The 19,239-nt window shown below is 26.4% G+C and overlaps 1 protein-coding gene across 2 annotated transcripts in view; it reads right to left on the reverse strand.

Moving 5' to 3' along the window:
* Positions 1 to 4,617, reverse strand: part of LOC135928507 (homeobox protein 2-like) — a 19,826-nt gene extending 15,209 nt beyond the window's left edge. For both annotated transcript variants that reach the window (XR_010572361.1, XM_065464969.1), the window contains exons 1-2: positions 4,383 to 4,617; positions 4,135 to 4,340 (exon numbers count right to left, since the gene is read on the reverse strand). Coding sequence is in view for 1 of the 2 variants with exons in the window: in XM_065464969.1 (XP_065321041.1) it covers positions 4,135 to 4,340; positions 4,383 to 4,544 (368 nt within the window). In the remaining variant the exon portion in view is untranslated. The remainder of the gene's footprint in view (positions 1 to 4,134; positions 4,341 to 4,382) is intronic.
* Positions 4,618 to 19,239: the final 14,622 nt, after the last annotated feature.

Genomic DNA, 19,239 nt, shown 5'->3' on the forward strand with positions numbered 1-19,239 from the left:
CAAACTTTTATTAAGAAATAATAGTTTATATTATTCATCAATCTAGTACCAGGGAAACGCAATAGATTAACTCCCCTTATTATATATCTCTAAGTTAAGATATCGCTATATATATTCACTCCCCCTTTGATAAATAATTTTGAGTTGATTAATAACCAAGATTTTGATTACAATGCAAATTGATAGTGGAGAGTAAAATGATTATGTATTTTTTTTATTGCTAAAATTTTTGTAAATTAGATTTTTGAAATCAGTCGAATTTTAATTTTATTAATCTAATTTGTAAAAAACTGGAATCCTCATTTCAAATTTTCAAAAGTATATTATTTGTGAATAAATATTATAAAATAGGATGACCACGATAATGTATAAAATTATCTAATGAACATAAACTACCAATCAACCTATGTTAGGCATCATGGCAATAAAAGAAAATTGAGAGTAAAAGCTAGCAAGTTTTAGTGCGGAAAGTAATTACACTCCAAGTCAGAGAAACTCTCAAGCTCACTCTATAGTAGATATGAGACAAATATGACAGAAATGTCATTATCGTGTAACATATAATATACTATTTTAGAGGTATATATATACTCCATTTATAACACTTTATAATTAATTTTTCTATACTCTCCATTGACATTTTTACTTAAATTTTATTGGTAATTAACCATTTCATGAGTATGATTATTTTAAATGGAGCACTATTCAAAATATTTTTTTGTTTTACCAGAAATACAATGACAAGAAGATATTTTCAAAATAATTATTTCATTTACTTAAGGAGAATTTTAATGGCTGCAAAATGATATAAAATTTGTTACTTTAGACCAAAAATATTTTAAATATTTTGAGATTCGTTATAAGGGAAATGGCTCCAATCGAACTTTGAATGCTCATAACTCAGGATATATTTAAGCTAGGACATTAAAAATTTGTATTTGTATAAAGTATACAATTTAATTAACTTCTATGCCAAGTTTCATTTATTTTTAAAATTATTTGTAGTTACTCTATAATCAAATAAACCAAATTTTATTTGTTTTAAAAAAAGTAATTATTATGTAAAGGATTTAAAGGCTAAAGAAACACATTATGCTAGCATTGTTAAATGGTTTGACTTATTCGACTTGTAAGACAAAAATATTTGACCATATATTGACTGATTTAGAGGCTCAGACTTTCCAATAATATCATAATTTATCATCACCATTTAACAACCTGCATTTAGCTATAAACATTTCCCATATTTAAAATGAGTTGATTAACTTTTGAAGAATAAAAAAAACAAGATACATTTATTCATTCTATGAAAGTTAGTTGGTTTTTTTTAAAAAAGAAAATATTGATTCTTTTATATTCGTTAAAGGATAAAATGTAAATAAAAATCAATAATTATTGTGATTTGATTGTTTTGTAATATAGGAAAATATTGAATGGGATAGGTGAGAATTTTGTCGTTCGACACAACCCCAATAATGAATGCTTTCATTTTGTATCCATGATAATAATAAAAAACTGAAGCAATTATAAAAGAAGTATTATTAAAAATTAATATCTCCAATAATATAAGAGCCATGAACAAGAGCACCAATAAACTATTCCCCAAGAGAGGGCATATATTATTTTTTTTGAATGTAGTTGTCATAAAAAAAACTCTGTAGCATCCTGCATAAATAGTACCATACACATTAAACTATTTAGTTAAAAACATTGGTATCAAAACAATAATTCAATCTTATTTATTCAATATCATTTTTTAATATTTTTTTCTAACTATATTGACTAGAAGAAGTTCAAATATCTGGAAAACTACATTAATATCATTATTAAAAATAGGATTTTCATTCATTATGAAAAAATCAGAATAAAATCTTTTAAATAATATAATTTACAAAGTAATTTGGAAATCTAAAGTGAATTATAAATTTAGTCATAAATCTGGAAATATAGTAAAAAATTAAGATGTTTCATAAGGAACAGGTTAAATACTTACAAATAATTATAAATACTTACAAATTATCTTTTATATCTACAATTGTTTCAAAATATAAATAATGTCAAATATTTTTGATAAATTTTGAATGAGATGAAAATTATCAAATACAAATAATTTGAAAGCATAAAAATTATTTGATAAATAATTTATTTTCCATTTCAAATTCTCAAATCAAATAATATGGCTATTCATTTTGTAAAATATGAATCAAATAAAATAGAATTTGTTTTAGATACAATTTGCATTGATAGCTAAGAAACTAAAATGTGGCAAATATTTATATTAGCCTTAATTAGAATATCAAGCATCATGAAAATCTAAAGACAAAGAATGACCCATTTTTAAAAAGGATTTATTTATTGTTTCTTCTAACAAGGCCTTTATATGTTATTACTTATAGTGTCAACTTATCAATAAAGATTTTAAATTTGGTAATAACCAATCAAATATTACAAAATATAGTTCCTTTGTTGTATTTATTTAATAGAATTTTTTAACATTTATAAAATATAAATAATTACTATATTTATTCATTTTTAAAATTTCAAACACTACATTATTTTGGCAATAAATCAAAATATATATTAGTGTTGATAGTATAGATCTGCAAATGACAAGATTTTCAGGTCCAACCCAGTTGGGGTGCTTTTGTTTGGCCAGGTTGTACTAACCCAGATCCAATTCCAATACTAAGGTTTATTATCCATTTTTAAATTCAGAAATATATCCTAATCATTGAGGATTTAGGTTTCATGATATAATTTTTAACTAATAAGCTTATAATGTGAGAAGTATTTATAAATAAAAGATCCATAATAGCAAGTCATAATTAAGTCATTAAAATCATAATCAAAATAAAATAATATTTTAACAAAATTAGACATTATTAATAGTTATTTTTTAATTCTCAATCAAGTGTTGGGCATTTCTACTCTTTTCCCACCAGACCTGACTCTTTCATTTATTTGTACAATCTGAATAGAACCAAATAACATGGTAATTAGAAATCCCTTTACTAAAAGCATTAATTTTTTGAAAAAACAGGTAAATATGTATTAAGGTAGTTTGTATTTTTTATGTTATTTTATCTTTAATATTTATTCTTTTTCCAGCTATTAATTTTAGTGGGTTGTATGTCTAGTTATATACAAGAAAGGTTAGAAAATAACATTATGTAAACTATTTCCTAATTACTTTAGGGCCAAATAAATAAAATAAACAGAATTTCAATAAATAAATTGATAAAAATAAGACATCTATTGAAAATATTTATGCCAAAATTCATTTCCATATTAAAAAACATTTTTTTGTGATGACGATGTCTGATGACTCATGTGTTAAAACTATCATAATCCTATAAAAAAATACATTGCATTTTTTAAAGAACCCTAGACAATTTCAAAGCATAAAAACTTTGTTATTATACCCCTGCCATTTTCAGCATCTATTGAACATGTGTTAGGTAAATCAAACATGATTAAAAGTTAAGCAATCCTAAAAATTGTTTATAGCTAAATATATTTAAAAATCAGTCCAATTATTTATAAAATTTTGGGAATTTTATAAATAAGAATTTATTTAATTTTTTTAGATAATAATCCTCTAGTTACTTTAAAAAAAAATTTAATATGGTTACTTTAAATTAACATAAGAGTATTACCTCTTTAAAAAAAAGGTAAATATTCAAATAAAGTAACCCAAGACCAGAAAAAAAAATTAATTATATTGTTATATTTTGTGGGGTAACATAAAATGTAATATTACTTTTATAGTATCATCTTGTGCCTATTGATATCTTATAAAGATTCCCAATCAATAACATACCACTATTTCATAGAATGTTAAATCAGTTGAGAAAGTATACAAAGGATTCAATATTTTTCCCCATTTCAAAATCACAATATACAAATTAGGATAATAATTTTGAGCTTTCTAATTATATATATATATTCTTTATTTAAGCATATTTAATAATATAGTCTAGAAAAATAAGGATATTTATCTAAAAAAAATAAAATAAACTCATATAAATTTATCATAATATGACAAGCATGATTTAACAGTCTAATAAATAGTATATACTTATATTAAATCATAGATGTTATAAGTTGGTATATATATATATATATTATATAAACTTGTCAAATTCTGTTTCCTCTTTTAAAACTAGATTTAACTCCTCGTTCTTTTCTTTGATTGATTTTTGGAGTTCTGGATCTGGTTTAGGTGCAACTTGAGGATTTTGGCTATTTATCCATTCTTGATATTGTTTCTGTTGCTGCCATTGTTGAGCTTGGATTTGAAGGGCTGCTAACTTTTGTTCATCTTGATTTGACTTTTCACTCTAAAATTTTCTTTATCATAAAGGCATAAAATTTTTAAATACTTCCGATTTTTTCTCTTCGACTGGCATCATAGGAAAGTTAGGCATAGGTTGAAAATTAGGGGGAATTCCTAGAAAAGGATTTGGTTGAAAATTGTTTGGCCAAAAGTTAGGCTGTGGGTTAGGCCATGAAGGCTGAATCTGTCCACTAATATTCGCTTGCATTTAGAAAGATTTTTTTGAAATGCAATAAAAATGGAGTTGTAAAAAGAATGTCAATCGAACAAAATTTTAAACATTTTTCACATGTTAATAAAAATATTATTTAAATTTATTAATTATTAGTTATATAAATAAATTTTAATCTATATTATTTAATATAATCTATAAATATATCCTGTTTAATTTTTTTATATATTATTTCTCTGTTCTTGAAATATATATTTTTCTTGTTAAACAGGTTTTATTGAATCCATACACATACTTATAATTAATTTAAACATTAATAACAATAAAGTTACTATTAAAATAGTTTTACATTTAATCAGACACCATATAAATATATGAAAAGTATTACGGGTATTGGGTAGTATTTGTAGAATCAAATAAAATATTACATTATATTAGACACTATATAAATAGCTATGTATGAAAAGTATTAAGGGTATTGAGGAGTATTTGTATAATCTAATATTTTACCCATTCCTTATAAAATTAAGAGCTATATGAGTAGCTCCTCCATATTGTTTACATTATTTAACATAGCTTAGAAAAAGGCTTCAACTGCTAAGTAACATTTAATTGGCGAGTCAAGATATATTATATCCCCGGCCATAACCCTATGAAGAAATAACAGTTGGGAGATTAAGAGATAAATTTGTAGAATTCAATTTTATAGATGTTTAAGAGGGGGCTAACATCTGTCCCATCCGTTTGTAAAATTCTTATGGCTCTGACTATCTTCTGGACACCGTTCACATCTTATATATGGAGACGAGAATCTAGCTGACGGATACTTTTAATTTTCTTCACTTAGCTGTCAATTCCAAGACAGATTAAAATAAATTCTAGTGTATTATCTTTTTGGATTGCTTCTTCTTAAAAAGACAAATTTTTTGTACTATAAAAAATATATTTTAGTTTCCTTTTTAATTACTTACTCAAAAAAAATATATATTTTAGTTTTCATATTTATCTTTTGAATGCTAAATTTATATTTTAATATATTTAAAACTGTTAGTTTTAAACTGTTAAAAATGTTTTATTATATATATTCATAACAGTTATTATGGTTAGCTCCGCTTAACAACTTAGGATGTAACTAAAGTAGCATAAAAAGTTATTAGTGAAAAATTATAAGAAGGCCGACCTTTTTAATTGATTTTATATGGTGCTTGTTGAAGGTTACTTTGAAGAAATATTCTAGTGATATGCGCATCAGAATCGCAGCCACCTTTGATACCAACCCCTTGATGAGTTGAATTGAGAATTTAATTTTGAAATATGGCCTTTTCAGCATTTAAATTATGAGTAATTAATAGGAGCAATTGATTTAATATTTTGTATATTTAATCTTAAGACGCAGGAGGATTGGACAGTATCAGAGTCTTTCTACGCAGGTCTACATGGCCAGGAGAGTGGAACAGTCTGTTTCTAATTTTTAAAGTTATAGGGGTAGACATTTAAGGGGATAAACTTGGAGCAGAATAAATAATTAAAAGGTAATTTAATATATTTTTTGTTAAATGGACAAAATGTATTGTAAAAATTAATGCTTTTATGATGGATCTATTATAATACAATGATATTGTCCAAATATTGATCAAATCTATATATTGCATACAATAGAAATATCTAAACTGAGAATGGACTTTTATTTTCGTAATTCTTAGAGAAATGATAGAAATTCCAAATTTTTTGTTCTATAAGATTATATAAGTTAGTAGTATTTACACTATTATTTAAAAAAATAGAATATTTTAAGGAAAATATAAAAACGCCTGATTTTTTATAGTATATCTACAAAATTCGTGCAAAAAATAAATACTTTTAATATTCCATAACTCTAAAAAAATAGAAAACTCTAAACTGAGAATGAATATAACTCAAGAAATGATAGAAACCTTAAATTTTTGTTCTTTGTGATTTTATAAGTTAGTATCTACAATATTACTTTAAACATATATAAATTTTGTTTTAAAATGACTAGAATGAGAATGGACTATCATTTAGGTATAATTAAAGAAATGATGGAAATCCAAATTTTTTGCGCTCTAAGATTATATAAAATATGTTACTATTTACATTATTTTTTAAAAAAAATTATTATTTTTTAAAAAATGACAAAACTGAAAATAGATTTTTATTTTCGATACAATTCTTAAAGAAATTGTGGAAATCCCGGATTTTTTGCATTTTATAATTATAAAGTTAGTATCTACAAAATTCGTTTAAAAATAAATATCTTTAATATTCCAAAAATCTAAGGTAAAAAAGAGTAAACTGACAATAACTTTAATTTTCAGCATAATTCGAGAAATGATGGAAACCCAAAATTTTTATTACTTTATGATTATAAAGTTAATATCTACAATAAATTAAAAAAAATTTAAAAAAAATGACTAATCTGAGAATAGACTTTTATTTTCGATAAAATTCTTAGAGAAATTATAGAATCGTAATTTTTGAGCTTTAAAATTATCTAAGTTAGTATCTACCATATTATTTCAAAAATAAAAATTAAATTTTTTGAAATAAATGACTAAACGCCAAATATATAGAAAATAAAGACTAAATTGAGAATGAACTTTTATTTTCGGTATAATTTTTAAAGGAAATTATCAAAATTAACAATTTTTGAATTTTGCGATTATATAAGCTAGTACATCAACAAAAAATTACTTATGGATAAATAAAATAATACAATTCTTATTATATTAGTTAAATACAAAATATAATATATTACCCCATACAGCAGATATTATTAATAGATATTAATATTGTACTATAATTTTTAAATTGTTTATTTTTACTGTTATTTGTAAAATTTCAAAAACCTAAAATCGTTGCCAGATAAGCTTTGGTGAATTAAAATATTTAACACTAAGTTTCTACTTTTTTGAACTTTATCTAAAATACTTAACACTAATTTTTTATCCCTATATATCAAATATTTGCTATATAATTTTTTATACCTTAATTTTTTATTAAAGTGCTTAACCAAAACGTTCGATTTTTGTATACTAAAAAAATAATTTTTACATTTCCATTTCATATAAAACAGAGCTAATTAATATATCATTAAATCTATTTTCCAACTTTTATTATTTCAGTATTAGGAAAAAAAAAACCAGGAAAATAAACCTCAGGAAAAAAAACCCGGGAAAAAAAACACCCGGTTTTTTTCATATTTATATGTCACAAGAAGCAATTCTCAATTCCAAACACATCAAATTGAGCCTCTATTTCCTGCAGAAACTTCGAATGTGAATCAGAGCACTCTATCCTACGAAGAACGCACAAATAATCAATGAGAAGGTGGGAATTATCGTTCTAATCTGTCTGGGAAAAACACCCATCCAAAAACTAATAATAAACATATGACATAAGCGATATATATAATTAGTTATTTACTAAATAAATAATGATATTTTAAAATCAATAAAATATCGAAATTTATTATTTAAAAATAATTATATATAAAATTTTACCTATCCATTCTCAGTTTACTTTTTCCATTTTTAATTTTTCATCCAACCTATTTAGCTAGAAGAAGATAAAGAAAACCTACCGCAGCTCTGATGAACCTTCAACAAAGAGGGCAGAAACATAAATCGCATATCACTTAATTCAAGCCATTTTTATAGGAAAATCTTAACTTACTTATTAAAAAATTTAGTCATTGTGAAGAGTTAAACATGTATCATTTTTTTTACAATAGCCCATAATTAGTGAGGATACCTGTTTTAGTCATGAAAAAAATAATTTTTTTAAACAAATCCCTTAATAATTTGTCCAAATTAAACCATTATTTAATTACCTCCCCGCCCATCAATCTTTTTTTTTAAATATACCTAAAATCCTCTACGCCCTGAGATTCTGTCCGATCTTCAAATGTAGCGACTTGCTCGTTTCTCATGAAACCCAAATCAATGGCATTCTTGAAAATATATTAAACCATAAATTTTCCAGCCCATCCAGGCTTCAGGTCACTCTTCCTACAGATGGTACTGGTATTTGATACCCGATACAACTATCCCTCTCAGCCTTTATCTTTTCTCGCCTGACTGCTCAATCTATTATCGATAATGGATCCACTCCTTCAAATACTGACCTTTCTCAGGCCTTCAATTGCTCATCCTCCATTTGTCGTCCTGCCTCCAGAATTCAAAAAGACTGGGATGCTCCTCTGATTGCCCTTTCCATTGAATACCTAAGTTCGAACATTTCCCTTTGAGGACAATCTCAATAATTTAATATTATATGTAAACTCAGGTTAAGAATGGTTGAAAGCCATCCCCAGTTCCAATCTTGGCCTCCTCTTGACTGGTGAACAGCTAAGCGTTTCTATAGCCCTCCGCCTTGGCTGTAATGCTGTATTTTCGTATTGAATCGATAGCTTACCATCCCTTGCACTGCAAGTTCTTCCATGGACGACAACCGCGCCATAAATCTATAAAACAACATTCTCCTAGCTGCCCTCAAAAAAGTTAATATTCCATCCACCCTCGAACCAATGAGCTTTTCAAACGAAAACGTCATATGCCCCGAGGGGATCCTCATCTCCTGGACTAATGGTCTTGCGTTCGCTTGGAACTATACTTGTGTCGATTTTGCAGCAAAGTCCAACCTCTCATTTTCTGCCATTGAAGGCTGAAATCCTAAAAAAAACAAATATGCTGGCCTTACCAACATCGTGTTCATATACCAATACCCTAGACATGTTTGGAAGTGATGCCCTAAATTTCATTAAAATCATAGGAAAAAAAAGAGACAGATCGCGTGGGACCCCAGTGAAGGATTTTATCTTGGTCGGAAGATTTCCTATGAAAATCTGCAGGTCCAATTTTTTAAGCATTCACTCTTCTCTAGGGTGATATGTACCCTTTTTTAAATATTTTTTCTCAGTTATTTTTTATACATATATTTTTCTAAATTCATTTTTAATATATGCTTATTTGTTTTTTAATTTATATATATTTAATTATCTATTGTATATATCCTTTTTTAAAATAAATAAATGATTTTACCACAAAAAAAAAACTAATTTACCAGTTTTTTTTTAAATTAAAAAAACATTTTCCAAATCATATTGAAGAACTAAACAGAGATCAATAGTATTTATAATATGCGCCTCTTTAATAGGGGATTCTAGTCACGTTCTTCTGAGAAATTCATAATAATTCGAATATTTTTTACTAAAATTATCTTTATTCTTCAATTACAAATTCATCGTATTCTTTAGCCTGAACAAGTAAGGAAAAAAAATTATGACCTTTTCAATTTTTAATTCAAGTGAATAATTAGTCGTTTATTATTTTAATTTCTGAATATTAATTAAAGAATAGTCTCTGCAGGATCAAAATTATCTGTGTAGTAAACTGTTTTACTATTGTTAATTAATGTCGAATTAGTGGGAGAGACTGGAATATCTGTGGAACTAATAATAAATAAATAAATATATAATTATTTAATAATTTCAATACTAAATTCACTAATTTTACTTTTTATTCCAATTCTATCTAATAAAAATAATAATGATGATGATTATATAAAATCTTTCCATTATATACGATTTTTTAATATGCAAATACATTTTAAATTCATAAAATATATTGAAAAATATAATTAAATATGAGTATTCATAAAAATATATTGAAAAATATAATTAAATATAAGTATTCATAAAAATATAACAATTATTCTCTATTCAAATTAATATTCAAATATAACATCTCCGCCCCTTAAGATTAGTCTTTTACCGCCTTTGTTGAATTCCCATCTTCCAGTACGGCAAACTCTATACCATTGCTCGAGGACGCTATTATCGTCGGACAAAACCTCAATTTGTGTCTTCCTCCGCACGACCAACATTCTAATCTGTTTCTCCTAACCCCATACCGTTCCACTCTTCTTTCAATCCTCTGTCTTCGGGGTACCTCCTGTAATATCTCCCCGTATCTTTATTGCGCCTCTGTTCTTGCCGCCTCCATCCATCTGTGGGATTCGGCTGATCCGTCCACTTCTCTGATTTCCATCTTAAGGAACTTATTACCTATTCTGAAGTAAGATGCCATCTAAAAAAATTACTATAAAATATGTATTCCATAATCTTCTAATCATCTACTATTTCTTTGGTCATTCCTAACCATTTACTCCCTCATAATTAAATCTATCATTAATTTCTTTCATGGACCATGATGATTCTTCTAATTAAATCTATCATCTATTTAACCCTTGATACATTATTATTCTCCTAAATTGTCTATCATCATTTCATCCGACAATATGATTCTCCATTTAGGTCTATAATCAATTTATCTTCTTATAAATTATGGTTCTCATATTATGTCTATCACTATTATGATTCTCATAATTATGTCTATCTTCTCTTAAAAATTGATTCTCATAATTATGTATATCATCAATATAATTCTCATAATAATGTCTATCATCAATTTATTTCTTCAAATGGTATCCAATTTCTCTTCTTACCCTAAACTTCTAAGTCTTACTTGTTTCAGGTGTCTAGTAAAAGTTCCTTCTTGTCCTTCAATTTCTACTTTTACCTTTTTCCTTCCTATATTCTTACTTATTATACCCTTCCCCCATTTAACTGGACCATCAAACAGTAGAATCCATACTAAACTTGTAACTTTAAATTTCTCATCATATGTATCCTCCTTTTGCTTTCTCCTTTCTTTCAAAAAATCTAATTCAGTTCTTGTCTTTCTACCTAAAAATATCTCCTCGGGTGACTTCCCCTTGGCTGTCTTAGTGTTATTGTAAGCTAATAACAATAAACACCATTTTCCTTCTCCATATTTTTCATTCTTAATCCAGCTTTTTACAATGGAAACCATTCTCTCGGCCTGTCCATTACTTCTCGGGTAATGTGGTGGCGATAATAAATGCTTAATATTCCACCTTTCACAAAATTGGTCAAACACTCTACCTTTAAACGCTGGTCCTCCATCCGAAACTAAAGTTTCCATTAATCCAAACTTACCTACAAAATCTTTTATTTTAGTCAACACTATCTTCGTCGTTAAACCTGAAACCTGTTGACAATCTATTCATATCGATCCTGCATCTACCATAATTTTCTTTTTTCATATTCTTAAAAATCTACATGTATTCTTTTACATGGAATGTCCGTTTCTGGCCATTTATCTGCTCTTGGTGGTACATTAGCCCACATGTTACATGTCTCGCAGCTTCTAGCTAAATCTTCAACTTCACTATTCATCTTTGGCCACCAAATATATTCTCTTGCTTTATTCTTCATATTTTCTATACCCTGATGTCCTGCATGTAATACGGCTAATGTATCTTTCCTTAACTTACTCGGTATCACTAATCGATATCCTCTCAATAAACAATTGTCTTCTATATTTAATTCATTCCTTATATTCTTAAAAGCTTTGTCTTCACTTTTCCATTCTGCTTCTCCTTTCAAACAAGTTATAATTCTTACTAATTCTTCATCTTTTTTGGACATCTCCTCTATTCTTTCGAACGTTATCGGTTCTTCTCTTACATCTATCTTCAAAGCTCTTATCACTTTACTATTTAATTTTTCATCCTCTTTAATATATTCTAAACTATTGCTTACTGTATCCTTAACTGCAATGTCTTTATTAAACAATCTCGATAATATATTGGTAAACAATTTTGTTTACCCGCTCTGAATCTTATTTCAAAATCGAAATTACCAACTAAAATTAACCATTTTTGTAACCTGGGTGACATCATTAGCTCCTTATTTTCTTTTTTGAATAAATCTACCAAAGGCTTATGATCAGTATATAAGACAAACCTTCTTCCTATCAGATATTCTTTGCACTTCTTTAGTCCGAATTTCACAGCCAGAGCCTCTCTCTCGATCGTGGAGTTTTCTCAGTGCTACTAAACCGTCTAGATAAAAATAAAATCGGTTTCTCAACATTATCGGTCATCTGTAACAAAACTCCTCCTATACCTTCATTAGATGCATCAACCGCTAATATCATATTTAATTCCTCATTGAAACAATTTAAAATCGGTTTCTCTACCATCTTTATTTTTAATTTTTCGAAACTTTTCTCCTGTGCTTCTCCCCATTCAAACCTTTTATATTTCTTTAATAAGTCATACAAGGGTGAGGCGATTTCTGCAAAATTTTGAACAAACCGATGATAATAATTCGTTGCTCCTAAAAACGCCTGTACTTCAGTTTTATTATTTGGGGCTCTCATACTCATTATCTTATCTATATTCTTTGCAATTGGAGTAATTTCATTTCCATTTATAATATGTCCTAAATATTTTATTTTTCTTGCTCCAAAAACACTCTTCTTTATATTAGCTTTTAAACCATTTTCTAATATAATATTTAACACTTTAATTAACCTAGCATTGTGCTCTTCTTCTGTTCTACCAGATATCAAAACATCGTCTAAATAATACATTATTCCCTTTATTCCCTGAAATAACTCCGCCATTGTTCTTTGAAATATTGGAGCCGATACTTTCAAACCAAATGGTAAACGACAAAAAGCAAATAATTCTCTATGCGTTGTGATCGTTAATATCTTACTTGTTCTCTCACTCACCTTTATTTGCAAGTAAGCATTCGAAAAATCTATCTTTGAAAAAATTGTTGCTCCTCTTAAATTAGCCAGTAATTGCTCTATTCTAGGTAATGGATATCTTTCGTTTATTGCCCACGGGTTAACTGATACTCTATAGTCTATACACAGTCTTAAACTATTATCCGGTTTTCTTATGAGAACTAACGGTGTTGCCCATACACTATGCACTATTGGTTTTATAATCCTTCTTTTAACCATTTGTTTAATTCTTTATTTATATCTTCCATCCACGAAAACGGCAATCTTCTTACGTAGCAATATTTAGGTCGATAATTTTGTTCTAATCGTATATCTACTTCAAAATCTTTAAGAGTCCCTAATTCTTCTTTAAAAACCTCCAAGTACTGGTCCAAAATCATACTTATTTCATGGCTATATTTATTTTCGATAATCTCTTCCTGTTCTACTGTCTTTTTAATTATTTGTTTGTTGATTTCGACGGGTGTTACCTTTAAAGAATTTATATCTCTTGACATTTTATTCTCGACTCTATATTTAATCAAAAATTCTGGTGTTCGATTTCTAAGTTTATCGAGAACTAATTCTTGTTTATCTTCTATACTAGGTAACTTAATTTTCTCGAAATCTATTATTTCACTATTTTCATCATTACTTACAGGGATAGTATCGAAAAATTTCCACCAATTGTAAACTGGACCTAACGTTCTTATATCATACCATCCTAAAATTGGTTCAATCTTCAACGTAGTTATCCACAAATTTATACTTTTATTAACTCCTGGTAACCTTACCCTATAATACCCTAAAATTTTCACCATGCTACCATCCAATTGTTTGGCTCTTATCTTTTTTGTAATAAATTCTTTCTCTGGCCAAAATCTCATAAAATCCTTTATACTTATCAGACTAATTTCTGCTCCTGTATCTAAAAAAAAAACAAATTTCTGCTTCATCCATGTTTATCTTTACTCTATGGCATCTATTCTTCATTAAAAAATTCTCTAATTCCATTTTTAGTACGTCTACACAAGTTGCCTTTTTAATTCTATATATTTCAAAATCTCTACTTTTTATTTTTATATCACTTCTATTAATATCGCTTGAATTATAATTATCAACGTTAAAACACTTTTTATTATCGCAAAATTTATTGTTCTTATTACAATAATTTTTCTTACTTGCACTAGCATTATCAACATTATCCAAATTATCATTATTAAAATTAAAATACTTATTTTTACTACAATTATTAACATTACCAAAATTATTATAATTATCAAATCTATCATTAAAATTAAAATGCTTAATTTTACCTGAACTAAAATTAGAAAAACTATTATTACCAAAATTATTATTAAAATTAAAATATTTATTCTTATTTGCTACTAAATTATCAACATTAAAAAAATTATTAAATTCATTATCAAAATATTTCTTTCTTAGTCATTTGTTACATTTTTCTTGAGTGTTCCATCCTGGCCACCAATATTACATCTCACAATTATATTGTTTAATCTACATCTTATAGCTAAATGGCCATTCCTGCCACATCTCGCGCATTTCAAATCCTTTGTTAAATCACAATCACGCGACATATGGCCTGGCTGACCACAGCTATAGCAACTAATTCGTCTGAAAATATCTGTACTTCTAGAAATGTTTATGTTTCTTTCCTTATTTTCCTCATTTAATATATTTTTTATCTTATCTAATTCCTTATTTTCTATTTTTATGTACGATGTATTTCTACCTAAAATTAAACCTAATAAAAATGCAAAATTATTACCGAAATTATTATTGCCATTATATTTTCCAACAATAAATTCCTTAAAATAATTTGACTTAGATACATTACAAAGAATTCAAAATAATTTTTATCACAAATAACTTAATGCTGCGGCCAAAATTATACAATTGTAATTATTATTATGATTAAAATAAAAGCATAAAAAGGCATTAAAAATAAAAGAAAATATATATATATATATATATATTTATTTTATTTTTTTTTACCTTAAATTCGCTAGTTCCACAGTATTATTAGAATGAACTTTGGTTTTCTAAAGCCTGATAAATCACTCTAAGGCACCAATGTGGTAAACTGTGTTACTATTGTTAATTAATGTCGAATTAGTGGGAGAGACTGGAATATCTGTGGAACTAAAATAAATAAATAAATATATAATTATTTAATAATTTAATAATTTCAATACTAAATTTACTAATTTTACTCTTTATTCCAATTCTATCTAATAAAAATAATAATGATGATGATTATATAAAATCTTTCCATTATATACGATTTTTTAATAAGCAAATACATTTAAAATTCATAAAATATATTGAAAAATATAATTACATATGAGTATTCATAAAAATATATTGAAAAATATAATTAAATATAAGTATTCATAAAAATATAACAATTATTCTCTATTCAAATTAATATTCAAATATAACAATCTGTAAATTTAAAATAAATTTATTTGTAATATTTGCTAAAAATTTACTTTTAGCGCATTTTTATTTAAACCGATAAAATTAGCTAGAAATGCTGAGATAAATTAGTGGTTTTAAAATTGGACCAAAAATGTGTAGTATTTACAACTTTTTTACATTATATTTTTTATGAACTTGTATTTTGATAAAAGTTTTTTTTTTCTAACAGATGTATTTTAATTTTCGAAAGCGCTAATTGCTTAATATTATTACATTGAGAAATTTTACTGATCACTTTTTTGATTTCGTGGATCTTTCATGTTTTACAGGATTTTAAACGAATAAAAAGATGAGAAAAAAAATATCATGGAAAATTAATTATGACGATATTCTTAAATTGAAAATATTATAACTGCTACGAAATTCTCTAAAGATATTATTGGTAAGAAATTAAATTCATCTCGTATCAAAATTATTCGAAGAAAAATTGTATTTATATCCAAATGTATAAAATAATTATCCCAAATTCCGAATATATAAAAATAGCTAATGGTAAAATAAGATTAATAAATATTCCAAAATTGGGAATTGTTTTATCAAAGTAAAATTGTATAATACATATTCCAAAATTGGGAATTATTATTATTAAAATAATTACGAAACAGAATATATTCATCAAATTATTCGAAATCGTTTTTCCGAGGGATGACGACATGCTGCTATATTATCCAAAAAATGTAATTTGGAATAAATTAAAATCATATAGGAAATTAATCGAGTGAGTAAATTCGTTTTACGAAATATGAAAATTCGTGGTGTTAAATTTTATTGTATATTCGCAAATAATATGAATTAAACGACGTCCTCCTAAGGGCAAAAAAGCGTCATTTCTTATGGGAAATGCGTAACAAAGAAGATTCCAATGGTGTCCTTCTATGGACAGAAAGCCGAATTTCTTAATTCTTATTGCCAGTGTAAAGTGATGAGAAAATTACGAAGTTATTTATAATGATATTAGCGGACTTTCTGTCCGAAGACATAAAGTACCAAGTTGGACTTCTGACTTCATAAATCACCGCATGTGTCACTGATAATATATTTGGATAATGATGTTCAACAAAGCCATTGAAAAACAAACTAATGCCTCATACTGTAGGATATTATCACTACCTATATATTTAAACAATTATGTTCAAACAAGCCACTGGTAGTGTTGTTAAACGGCTCAATTTGAGCTGATTTTTAAAAACGGCTAAGGCTAACAAAATATTTTATCCAGAAAATTATTGTCTAAACCTCTAGATTTCGTTAATAGATTTCCCGAACCTTTGTGCCACTTATGAGCAAAATTATTTTTAGGGTTGCATAATAATTTTCCTATCAAAATATTGAGTTAGCCGTTTTAAAAAATTGGCTCAAAATGAAGCCGTTTACACTAGCCACTAGGAAGCAACTGATGCTCGAATATTTATAGGATTATAATGGCCAACAAAACTTTGCACAAAACATAAGAAAAAGAAAGAAAAAAATAATAAATTATTATAAGTCTATGCGCATTTTTATTATGTTGTGGCATTCATAAATATAAAAGGCGCTTGATCGGTTAACGATGGGCCAGCATGTTGTATTTATAACTTGCTATACATATATTTTGATAAAATAATTTCTTTTAACAGATGTATTAATTTCGAAAGAGATGATTGATTATTATTATTATTACATTTTAAAGAATATGTTCGTTGTTTTGTTTTAATTAATTCTAAAAGAATGAAAAGAAGGGGAAAAAGAATATAATTGAAAATTAATCATAGGGCATCGCCATCAGTGGCGATTCTCCTAAATTTGAAATAAAATATCTCTCGTTTCTTTCATGAATTTAACTTTAAAAATATAATTTTGAAAAAAATGTTCCATCCCTATACAACCACGAGTGAGAGAGTCAAGCTAGAAATTGCTGTTATTTTTTTTATCCTATCAGATAAAGGTCGCATTAATAACTTATGCAGGTAAAATATTATTGAACATGTTGTTTTTCCATTAAAATTCATTCCTCATTTTGTGGCAATGTTCTTGCAACAATGACTTTGTGAAGATAGATTGGCTAAATTATTTACTATAAAAGCATTCAACTGTAAAATTTTGAGGAATTAATGTTCCAATGCAACAAAAACCATCAGTGTGAAATTCTCAGATAAGTTCGTGCATGAAATAGATTTTACTGAATTGAAAAAATTAATCGTTTAACTCATTAATCACCAATGTTTCATTTTCGAAACATCAACTTTGGCGTCAAATAATTTTTTTGCTTTATAATTTATAAATTAAAAGAATGTGACCTGTCTCACCATATCTTTTTCTTTCTAAAAATGCGAATAAAAAAATTTTGAACTCATTTTTGTAAAATTTATAAGCTTTTCAATTTAAAATTTCTTGATTTTTGGTCAAGCGTATAAAAAACTTTAAAAAAAATTCGATAAAATTTTAATTCAAAAAAATATATATATTCTAGTAACTCATATCCTTAACTAAGGTCCATTAAAATATTAGCCTCGAATTTGTAATGATATTTTAAAAAATTTATACGCTCATTTAAAAACAGTTTTAGACGCATTATTATAAATTCGGATGAAATTATTGTATTATTACCAAATAATATAGGAGACGTCACAGTGAATAAGAAAACGATCAAGATATATCGTCAGAACAATGAGAATGTTGCGGGAGAAGTTGAGATAAATAGTCAGTATTAGGATAAATAATATACAACAATCTTTGAGAATAAAATTTTCCAATATAAAATGGAGATAAAAATAGTGAAAAGCATTTATAATATAATTTCAAAAGAACCAATTCAGTTATAAAATTCTTTCTGTGATATAAATGTAAAACCCCTTCTAGAATCATTTCGCATGTTTTTAGAAGAAGACATGTATTCACTTATAATAAATCAAACGAAATGATATGATAATCAAAAATGAAATAATTATCATTCAATAGGAATATCAAGCTTCCCAAGAAGATTTATATTGGTCTCAAGATGAAGATTTAAGTTCATATTTTATTTTCAAAAAAAATGTCTAGAAATCGTTCAAGAAATTAATCATATTCACATCTGGCCAACAATTTTGGGGTCGATAAAACTGATAAATTAGGGAAGATTTTTTGGTCAAAATCTAAAACAATTTGAGATATTCAAAGAAACTTTAAGTTTAGATAAACAAAGGATCCACTATTATGAAAATCAAACTATAAAGATGTACATGCGAGGGCATAAAATTTGTTATCTTCATCTTGTGGATATAAAGTGTTGTTAAATAGTCGAGTTCATTCGACTCCGACTTAGAGTCGGTACTCGTTAGTCGATTTAGTCGACTAATTTAGTTCGCAACTCGAGTCGTGACGAGCTATGAACTAGAGGACGAATATTTTATAATTATCTTTAATTATCTTTAATTAAAAAATTATTTTTTATTTTCGTTTTTTATAAATAAAATTAAGAATCTGGGAAGGCTGGCCTAGGTAATTTTTTGAATAAGAAGACGTTTCTTTTGTGATAAAAATTTTGAATTTTTTTTTATTAAAATTATCTAACAATATAAAATTTAATTATATTTTGTATATGAAATATTAAAATCTAACAGTCATTATTTTAATTATATATTTGTATA

The sequence above is a fragment of the Gordionus sp. m RMFG-2023 genome, chromosome 4, assembly GCF_954871325.1.
Source record: "Gordionus sp. m RMFG-2023 chromosome 4, tfGorSpeb1-WG-v2, whole genome shotgun sequence".
In the NCBI taxonomy this organism is placed as follows: Eukaryota; Metazoa; Nematomorpha; class Gordioida; order Chordodea; family Parachordodidae; genus Gordionus; species Gordionus sp. m RMFG-2023.